Below are 11368 nucleotides of genomic sequence, written 5' to 3'. Positions count from 1 at the left end.
ATCTATATTTTTAAAGTCATTACTAAAAGTGTGTGTCATATAAAAACTAAAGTGATGGTCAAAGTTGTCACAGTGAAATTTAAGGTGTGCTGATGGATTCACGTCATCAACTCATGCATTGAGTAACATTACAAGTTAACGTTCCACCTTAAAAGTTGCCGGCAGTCGGCCCAGTGAATGCTGCATTAAAATTTAAATGTCACAGTGGTGACAGGGTGAAAAAAGTGACACCTGACTCCTCCCTCTGATCTGATTGGTTGGTTGGATTTATGATTTTGATTGGTCGTCTGTTGGAATGACCAATCGATCAGTTAATTGATCTGCTTCTCTGATCTTTGTTTCTCCCCCCCCCCCTTAATCAACCAATCAACATCCTCCATCACACATTAACTCCTCCCACCCCTCCATGATCCCACCATCACCTCTACACCATCCCTCCATCACCTCGCCACCATCCCTCCATCATCTTTCCACCATCCCACCATCATCCCCCCTCCATCACCTCTCCACTTTTTTTTCATCATCCCTCCATCATCTCTACATCACTCTTCTGTCATCCCTCCACCATGCCTCCATTACCTCTCCATCCCTCATTCCCCCTCCATCATCCCTCCATCAGAGGTGGTGTCTCTTCGTGGTTCCTCTGGAAGTTTGAAGGTTCGAGGTTCGTCTTCATCAGTTCAGTCTCTCCTACAGTCGTACAGCAGCTCACTGAGGAAGCCTCGAGGCCTCGGACGCAGCCTGAGCTCCTACCTGAACCACACCACCAGACTGGGTACAAATACTGCAAATACATGTACAAATACTGCACCACCTGAACCACACCACTGCTTTTGAATCCAGAGTATCCTGTAGTACTCTGTGCTGTAGTACTGTGTAGTACTGTGTAGTACTGCTGTCAGATTCTGTGTTCATGTTGTGTACGTGTATTTGTTTGTGTATTTTCAGAGATCGTCCATGAGGATGTGAAGATGAGTTCAGATGGAGAAAGTGATCCGGCTTCTTCATCAGATGACGTTCAAAGTCCCGTCAGAGTGAGACTGAGAAACAAGAAGATCTCCTCTGAGGTACACACACACACACACACAGATCTGTAAACACACATTTAGTGGGTGACGTTTGTCTTTAACAGAGAAAGGACAATCAGATCTCTGTCTCTGTCTCTGTCTCTGTCATGTTTCAGGACATCAACAAACGTCTCTCGTTACCGGCCGACATCCGTCTTCCAGACGATTACCTGGAGAAGTTTAATCTGATTGGTCCGGCTCTGTTTGAGCAGCCAATTAGCCGAAGGCTGCGCAGAGTGTCTCTGGTACGTCTTCCTGTTTCTATTGTATTCTATTATCTGGTATTCTCAAGTCTGGTGTCTTGATACAGGTTATATATGAACCGTCTGTCTCCCTGTCTGTCTCTGCAGTCAGAGATTGGTTTTGGGAAACTGGAGACGTACATCAAACTGGATAAACTGGGAGAGGTGAGGACTCATCTGTGTTAAAGTGAACAGACAGTTTGAATCAAACCCTCTCTACCTGTCTCTCTGTCTCACCTGTCCCTCTCTACCTGTCTTTCTGTCTCACCTGTCCCTCTCTACCTGTTTGTCTCACCTTTTTCTCTCCACCTGTCTCTCTGTAGGGGACATATGCTACAGTGTATAAAGGTCGCAGTAAACTGACTGATAACCTCGTGGCTCTGAAGGAAATTCGACTGGAACATGAAGAAGGAGCTCCATGTACTGCAATCAGAGAAGGTACTACAGTACTAATACTGTACTACAGAAGTAACACTACAGTATTAATACTGTACTACAGAAGTAACACTACACTAATACTGTACTACAGAAGTAACACTACAGTACTAATACTGTACTACAGAGGTAACACTACACTAATACTGTACTACAGAGGTAACACTACAGTATTAATACTATACTACAGAAGTAACACTACAGTACTAATACTGTACTACAGAGGTAACACTACACTAATACTGTACTACAGAGGTAACACTACAGTATTAATACTGTAGTGTTACTTCTGTAGTACAGTATTAATACTGTACTACAGAGGTAACATTATATACTAATACTGTACTACAGAGGTAACATTACACTAATACTGTACTACAGAAGTAACACTACAGTACTAATACTGTACGACAGAAGTAACACTACACTAATACTGTACTACAGAAGTAACACTACAGTATTAATACTGTACTACAGAGGTAACACTACGCTAATACTGTACTACAGAGGTAACACTACGCTAATACTGTATTACAGAAGTAACACTACAGTACTAATACTGTACTACAGAAGTAACACTACAGTATTAATGCTGTACTACAGAGGTAACACTACACTAATACTGTACTACAGAAGTAACACTACACTAATACTGTATTACAGAAGTAACACTGCACTAATACTGTACTACAGAGGTAACACTACACTAATACTGTATTACAGAAGTAACACTGCACTAATACTGTACTACAGAAGTAACACTACAGTACTAATACTGTACTACAGAGGTAACACTACAGTACTAATACTGTACTACAGAGGTAACACTACAGTATTAATACTGTACTACAGAGGTAACATTACACTAATACTGTACTACAGAAGTAACACTGCACTAATACTGTACTACAGAAGTAACACTACAGTATTAATACTGTACTACAGAGGTAACACTACACTAATATTGTACTACAGAAGTAACACTACAATATTAATGCTGTACTACAGAAGTAACACTACAGTATTAATACTGTACTACAGAGGTAACACTACACTAATACTGCCAGTCTGTTTACTCAAAGTGTAAGAAAGAAATAATAAAACCCAGATTTAAAAAAAAAAAAATCAGGATTCTGTTAATAAAAACAGAATGTAGTGTTTTTACTGTCTTCCAGATTTCTGCAGACCCCAGCTTCAATGTGTGTGTTCATGTGTGTGCTAATGTGTCTGTGCTACTGTGTGTGTATTATTATATGTGTACTTTCCTTTAGTGTCTCTGCTGAAGGATCTGAAACATGCCAACATCGTCACGCTCCATGACATCATCCACACACAGAAGTCCCTCACGCTGGTGTTTGAGTATCTGGTGAGACACACACACACACACACACACACACACACACACACACACACACACACACACACACAGACACAGACATATCTTATTTGGTGTAATCAACCTTTAATCATGTTTCTTGTGTGTTTTAGGACAAAGATCTGAAACAGTATCTGGATGACTGTGGAAACATTATCCATGTTCACAATGTCAAAGTGAGAAAACCTTTAATGTACCTGTTTGTATGTATTCATACCACGCACACGTGCACACACACACACACACACACAGAACGGAAGTACAGAGAGTTGTTGACTAGAGGCGATACACCGTCTTATCGTGGTCACTTCCTGCGAACCAACAGCTTTTTACAACGTTACAGAATGGAGCGTTGACAGTAGCTTATTGTTTCAACTCGTCTTGTCGTGAATTTTTGGTCTGAACTGGACTTAATCAAATTACTGTTATTTTGACAGCCCTGATATATGTATACTCACTCAATATATAACTGCACATTTGTCATGAAGTTAGTTGGTTATTTTATTTAAGGTGGACTCTAACCAGCAGCTCTCTGACCTGGATTTTTTTGATAACCAGTGATTCTTTGTACTGGTTTGCGTCTCCTCAGCTCTTCCTGTTCCAGTTGCTTCGAGGTTTGTCGTATTGTCATCGGAGGAAAGTTCTCCACAGAGACCTGAAACCCCAAAATCTGCTGATCAACGAGCGAGGAGAACTAAAACTGGCTGACTTTGGTGAGTCAACGGCATCTGTATACCGTGGGTAACAGTAACACCAGAATCAGAATCAGCTTTATTCGGCAAGTACGTGTATGCATACAAGGAATGTGACTCTGGTAGACTTGCTCTCAATGTACCAGAAATGACATAAGTACACAAATTTAGGCAAGAAGTGGAATATACAGAATATACATTATACAAAAAATATACAACTATACATTAAATATAAAAATATATAAAAAATTATCAAAAAATATTAAAAAAAAATATATATACAATATACAAGGATGCAGTGTTGTTTTGACCTGCCACTCTGTGACCGGAGTTCATCAGAGCGACAGTAATACCACAACCAGTCTACAGACGGACAGACAGCCTATTCCTGCTATGGACCGAAGTGTCTACAAAGTGAATGATGTAACATTGTGATGTTAGTGAGGTGGGATGTCACTGCAATGATGTCACTCAGGCACCGTGTGTGTTCCAGGTCTGGCTCGAGCAAAGTCCATCCCGACAAAGACATACTCTAACGAGGTGGTGACGCTGTGGTACCGACCGCCGGACATCCTGCTGGGCAGCACCGACTACTCCACTCACATCGACATGTGGTCAGTACTGCAGTACTTTAAATGAGCCCGGTTCCTGACTACCCCGTCAATTAAAATGTAGGCTGGTTGTCTCCGCTGAATGTTAATGTTGGTCATTATTCTGTTATGCCATTAAAAAGCATCTCACCACTACAGTTCACTGAAGTACTACTGCAGAACTAACTCTGTGAGCAGCTGACAAAACTTTGCTTCCCAGACAAAAAAACTTCTGAATCTCACATTATTTTATACACAGAGATTTTTCACATCAGATCAGCTGATTGTGTTTTCACAGATACAACTCCAACAACCTGTCTGTCTGCCTGTCTGCAGGGGTGTTGGTTGTATCTTCTATGAGATGGCGACAGGTCGACCTCTGTTTCCTGGTTCCACGGTAGAGGAGGAGCTCCACTTCATCTTCAAACTCCTGGGTGAGACCCAGTCAGCTTCAGTTATTTGGGTTCATGGAAAGTGTGTACTCAGTGTGTACTTGATGCGTTCAATGTATTCTTGTGTGTTTGAAGTATATTGTGTGTACTTAATGTGCAGGCACTCCCACAGAGCAGAGCTGGCCTGGGATCAGCTCTAATGACGAATTTGTGGCGTACAACTACCCTCAGTACAGAGCGGAGAGACTGAGTAACCACACCCCCAGGTACACACCTGTGCTACACAACTGTGCTACACAACTGTACTACACACTTACCAGCGGTGTAAATCATTAGTTTCATCATGATATGATATGAAATTGATTCTTTGGACAACAATACGATATTTGTCGATGTTACAAAGTCTGACATGATATGATTTTTAATCTGTTGTGATTCAGGGACCTTTGATAGATATGAAATGACATCATCTGCCATCTGTTACAAAAGAATCTGACAACTCTTTTTTGTTACTTTTGCCAATAAAAGACAAAAACACCACATAAATAATGTCAAATAATTACAACCACTTAAGAGCAATGACGTTTACTTTGAATTAACGTCACTAACACATATAAAACAAGCTAGTCTAGACTTTTTGTCACTCACGGTTGGTTCAAGTCACTGCGTCTCCGACAGTTTGAGGTTTCATTTAGCCACTTGTTAGCAATAGCTTTCTCTAAGACACATAAAAAGCTTCAGAGTTCACAGTGAGGTATTTACTGACGTATTTTATGTTGTAGAACAACGTAGAAATCTCTTTAGATTGTGTGAACCGCAGACATTTTTATGAGGCATCTCACCAAAAACCCACTGACTTCAAGATCAGGGAACCAATAGTGGTAAAATGCTAACTCACTTCCCGGTTTTAGGACTCATTCCTCAGGCGCTCTACTTCAGTGCACGTTTTTTTCAGCCCAACACTGTTGAAACAGAGAAGCTAATGTTGCTGCAACACGTTAGCGGAGTGACACACCTGTCGAGGCAGGTACGTCGGGTTTTATCTCGCAACAACATTGTTTACATACGACATGTCCTCGGTCTTGTGTTTTCTCTGAAATCCAAAATATTTCCACCCTGCTGATTTATTAACAAGTTAATAACGTCATCCTCATCATTTTACTCTTGGCTGCTGCTGTTTGACGATGACACAGAATTTAAAAAAAGAAAAGAAAAAAAAAAAGCGTAACCTAAAGATGATGATGTGGATCAATGTTTTCACTCTGCATCAATGATACTGGATCACTGATCATTGAATTGATATACTGATCCAGATAGACGGCTCGTTCCTCCCCTACACGCAGAGTACACAACTGTCCCGAGTACAGAGCAGAGAGACTGGACCTCATGTTCAGTTTTGTTTTTTTGTGTGTGTGTGTGTGTGTGTGTGTGTTTCAGGCTCAGCAGTGAAGGTGTGGACCTGTTGTCAAAGTTCCTGCAGGTCAGTGAACGTCTCACTGATTTAATTAAATATTAAACTGGACTAACTCTTGATATTAAAAACAGAGGTGTTATGGTGACTTCTGAATCTCATTAACTGTTTGTATTCAGTCACTTTTAGATCTGTGATTATGATGTAATGTTAATGTGGCAATACCACGACAGGATGTGACATCACGATGTCTGAAAAAACACTAACATTGTTGTTTTCTACGATGACAATCGATAAAGTTTTTATTTCAACTTTAGTTTGAAGGGAAGAAGAGGATCTCATCAGCTGAGTCAATGAATCACCGTTACTTTAGTAACCTTGGAAACAGAGCGATGACACTTCCTGACAGTAAGTATAAACACAACCTTTGACCCCAGCTTTCAGTCTGTGATGTAACTGTGGACCATGACATCACAAAATCACTCTTAATGTCATTTCAGCAACGTCCATCTTCAGTCTGCCAGAGATCCAGCTGGAGAAAGAAACGATCAGACCAACAACAGTCACACCCGATCCAGGTAACACACACACACACACACACACACACACACACACACGCACACAGTTATTTTATGACGACCTGTTCCCAAACCAGAACCGCAACGTGCAATACCTTACTGGCCCCGCCCCCTGCACGTATGACCAATTAGTTGTGCAACCCAACCAATCTCGCCAACGCAAAATCAGTGACCTGAAAATCCTGTACCCAAGATGTGCTGTTCATATAACTGGGTTGCGCAGCATGTTGTAAGTGATTATCTTCATACATGTAAAACTAATACATTTTAAACGAAGGTGAATTTTATAAAGATTTTAAATAATGTCGTTTGATGTTTAAGGGATTGTGTTGTGTTTTGCTTATGGTGCTCTGTTGTGTGCTGGTGTTATGTGCGATACATGAGAGGCTGATGTGTGATACTGTTATGTGTAGTATGTGATTTTAGTTTTTTTTATGGTGTATGCTTTTCATTTCTTCTGGACTATTACTGTGAGGCAGCAATACTTGTGCAGCTCCTGAGTTCAAGACCAGTTTTCCTACAGGGACAATAAAGTATATTACATCGTATCATAATCAGGAAATACAATTTAAATGATTATGTTTTTGCTTATTGTCATAATATGAACTATGAAGGAGCACATCTCCACAGGTAACGTGCCTGTTACGGATTAAAGCTGCACACATCACATCACGTCAACAGACGATCACACAAAGTTATTATTACTTTAAGTGACAGATCTGTACTTCCTTCACCTCTGCGTTAGCTTAAACTCATGTGTGGACAGCCTCTAATTAAACCTGATTTCTCACCTGAACAGTCGATCTCCAGAGCTGTGGCTCAACAGGAAGTATCTTTTTGGCCATTGTCTTCATAATGACAGGACTGCGAGGTGTTTAGCTCGGGATATTTCTTGACCTCAACACTGAGTCTCTCCTCATCCAGCAACAGCTACAGAGTTCTCTTTGCATCCATAGTGAGGAGAGGAGTCGAGCTGCCAGTCAGGTAGAACTGAAGAAGCCTCTTGGATGAGAGGTGAAACATCTTCAGTTGCCTATGATGTGACACACAGAATGGTCACTTCTGGCTCCAAAAATCCAAGATGGCAACGGCCGAAATGCCAGACTCAAGGCTTTAGAATTGTAGTCCACAAACCAGCGGGTGGTGTCACGGTACCTACGTCCATTATTAAATACCTCTTGTACTCAACCCCCATTTTGTAGCAAAAACGCCTAAAATGACATACCCAAATTAAAATGACTATAGCTTCTGAACCGCTCTGACTACATGCATGCATGAGGTCTTGCCAGAAAGTAAACTCTCTGAAGTTTCTTGTAAAAGTGTCAGAAACACTCTAGGTGATACAGAGACAGAGTAATGGGCCTCTGAAGTCAGTAAAAAGTTGAAGATTTTGCCTAAAATAAAATAATCAGGATGAATAACTGTCTGTGGCTTCATCTGAGCAGGTAAATGACACTGTGGGGCTGTAGGCACACTATCAATGAACACTTGTTTCAAATTTGAAGAAGACTGCTCAAAGTATGACCATTCTACAGTGTTTTTACCATGAAAAGATCCAGGCGGAGCTCCAAATGACAAGTGGGTCACTCTGCTTCAAAACAGTACTATCAGTGATCAAACAACACTCAGCCAGCTTCAAACATTGTACCTTATTGAAATCAGGTGTGATTATGATAGCTGATGTTGTTTATGACACAGAAACACCATAAAATATCACCAAATAAAGCCATATGAAACGTGAAAGTTATGATTCCCCTTTCTAGACGGTATATCTCAGCCAAAAATAGTGGTAGGAGTGAGACTCTTACCTTTTATAAAACAGCTAAGTCCCCGCTAACAGCTCCACATAAGATCGCGAGTAATCCTTCCTGTCGTAAAATGGCATGACATGACTTGTCACTGCTCATCGCAATTTTGGACTTTGTGTGTTTAGGCTGCTCTGGTGCGAAATACATAATAAATAAAAGAAAAATTATGTTATTTTTTAAAAGTCGAGAGCTTCCTGAATCCGGCGATACCAAACATCACATGGTTTGATGACGTAGTGCACCTGGGAGATACCATTTAACAGAGGAGGGGAGCGAGGAGTTAGAGAGGTCAAATACAGTCTAAGGCAGAGACACATCTCTCTTAGTGAGGCTCAGAAATAAATTTACATTATTATTATTATTAAACATTGTTCAAACGTCATCACTGTTTATTCAAAGTGACAAAAGAAGTAATGGAGAGAGAAACTGAGCTGATAACACAATCTCACCTCGAGGTCCATTTAGCAGCTGTTCTGGAACTTTTAATCACAAAGTTCATTCTTGACGATCCACGGCTGCGTGACCTCAGTGGACGAAGATCAGACTGAAAGTTCCAGAACAATAGTGGACCTCATGGTGTGATAGCTGTTTGATTCTAAGGTGAAGAGTGAAGTCATTCGTTGAGTTGTTGGTTTCAATCAAAAACTTTTTTTTCTGTCTAGCGAACAGTCCGGGCAAGAGGCGGAGTCTGCTGTTCTGACGTCATTGGGAGGCGGAGTCTGGTCCTCTGACATCACTTGGAGACAGAGTCTGCTCCTCTGACATCACCAGGGAGGCAGAGTCTGCTCCTCTGACATCACCAGGGAGGCGGAGTCTGCTGCTTTGATATCACCAGGGGGTGGAGTCTGCGCCTCTGACATCACCAGGTAGGAGGAGCGTGCTCCTCTGACATCATCAGGGAGGTGGAGTCTGCTTTTTTTTTTTCTTCTTCTTCTTCTTCTCTCCGGAGGAGTAAAACAAGAACAGGAAGTAAAATGATAAGAAGAAAACAAACTGAGCCCTGAAATGATTGTTTATCAGACAGACAGACAGACAGATGCAATAATGAATCACAGCATGCTGTTACTAACGGCAACAGATTCACCTCAGTACGTGAACAGATGAATGAGTTAAAGCTTATTGAACAGACACATGTAAACATGTAAGACACGGAAACACCTGAGTACAGGTATCACCTGAGTGACATCATTGATGACATCACAGAAACAGAGGGACGATTTTACAGGCTGATGTGTTTGGGTTGTCGTTGTTCGGGACTAAACTGACACGTTTTTTTATATTCTATCCGTTTACAGAAAAACAGAAACTGAACAGGAACATCTTGTTTGTTAACGAATATAACTTGTCATTGACTGCACTGAATTAAAACTTTATTTGATTCGGTTTAAAGCAGATCTGAAACCTCAAACAGCTGAAAGCCATCAGATGAACAGAATTCATCATCAGTTCAGACAGACTGATCTCCACCTGTTTTATACTCTGAATATAAACTGGAGGTGACCGCAGGAACAGCTGATGAGGAGCTGATGAAGAACGAAAGGTCTTCGTAATCTGTTTGGCGCTGCTGTTTGTGTTTCTGCCACAGTAGAGTGTTACATTTACAGTATTACATTTACACTTTAATGTTATTAATTATAAAGGTACTGAAACTCTTTAACAGCCTGCAGGAGAAGCCATGTTAGTTTCTGCAGAAGAGACATTTTGACTGTTTTATTCTGAAAGTGTGAAATTGGTTTCTGCTGTTCTGCATGTGTGTGTGTGTGTGAGTCGTACACTCAGACTGTATACTGGTAATATATATATACTGATACTGTACAAACACTACAGTGATGCTGTAAATATATATAGTTATACTGTAAGTCTGCAGGAAACAGCTGTGAACTGTTTCCTCTCTATGTGCCGTTTCTCACAGAGAAGTTATTTATTTTAGGGTTATTTGTGGGCTTTAAATCGCCTTGATTAGACAGAACAGCTGAAGATAGACAGGACAGAGGACAGACAGGACAACAAAGGGTCTCAAGTCAGAACTGAACCTGGTCCACTGCGAAGGACTCAGCCGGCATGGGGGTGCACACTCTGCCAGGTGAGCTACTAGGGCGCCCCAGAGAGTTTTATTTTTACAGATTTTATTGTTTTTTATTTGACTGAAGGTCAATAAGTAGGTTTTCTAACTGAGACTGTCGGAAATCAGGGGAGGACCATGTGATGTCACCAGAGACTTGTGACATCACCCCTCCCTGAACCACATGACATGTTAGAGGACAGTTGAGGGCTCCAACTGACCAGCCAACACCAAGTGAACACTAAGTCAACAACCATCACTAAGGTACACTTAACCAACACTAAGTCAACAGTCAACACGAAGTCGACAGCAAACACTAAGTTGACACTCAACACTAAACCCACACTAAGTCAACAGCCAACACTAAGTCAACACTAAGTCAACACAAAGTCAACACTCAGCCAACACTAAGTCAACACTAAGTCAACACTCAGCCAACACTAAGTCAACACTAAGTCAATACTCAGTCAACACCAAGTCAACACTCAGCCAACACTAAATCAACACTAAGTCAACACTAAGTCAACACCAAGTCAACACTAAGTCAATACTCAGCCAACACTCAGCCAACACTAAGTCAACACCAAGTCAACACTCAGCCAACACTAAGTCAACACTAAGTCAATACTCAGCCAACACTAAGTCAACACTCAGCCAACACTAAGTCAACACTAAGTCAACACTCAGCCAACACTAAGTCAACACTAAGTCAACAC

General features: G+C 41.1%; 1 protein-coding gene across 1 annotated transcript in view; it reads left to right on the top strand.

The window, feature by feature from the left end:
* Positions 1-11362, top strand: part of cdk16 (cyclin-dependent kinase 16) — an 18124-nt gene extending 6762 nt beyond the window's left edge. Inside the window, exons 3-17 of the mRNA XM_050065392.1 lie at positions 620-775; positions 949-1067; positions 1184-1312; positions 1418-1474; positions 1633-1747; positions 3016-3110; positions 3233-3295; positions 3709-3832; positions 4305-4425; positions 4738-4835; positions 4954-5059; positions 6231-6273; positions 6522-6612; positions 6705-6782; positions 9253-11362. Coding sequence (XP_049921349.1) covers positions 620-775; positions 949-1067; positions 1184-1312; positions 1418-1474; positions 1633-1747; positions 3016-3110; positions 3233-3295; positions 3709-3832; positions 4305-4425; positions 4738-4835; positions 4954-5059; positions 6231-6273; positions 6522-6612; positions 6705-6782; positions 9253-9290 — 1433 coding nt within the window. The 3' untranslated portion in view covers positions 9291-11362. The remainder of the gene's footprint in view (positions 1-619; positions 776-948; positions 1068-1183; positions 1313-1417; positions 1475-1632; positions 1748-3015; positions 3111-3232; positions 3296-3708; positions 3833-4304; positions 4426-4737; positions 4836-4953; positions 5060-6230; positions 6274-6521; positions 6613-6704; positions 6783-9252) is intronic.
* Positions 11363-11368: the final 6 nt, after the last annotated feature.

The sequence above is a fragment of the Epinephelus moara genome, chromosome 16 (genome assembly GCF_006386435.1).
Source record: "Epinephelus moara isolate mb chromosome 16, YSFRI_EMoa_1.0, whole genome shotgun sequence".
NCBI lineage: Eukaryota > Metazoa > Chordata > Actinopteri > Perciformes > Serranidae > Epinephelus > Epinephelus moara.
Note: the sequence above shows the minus strand (reverse complement) of the source record. Positions and strands in the feature narration are given on the sequence as shown.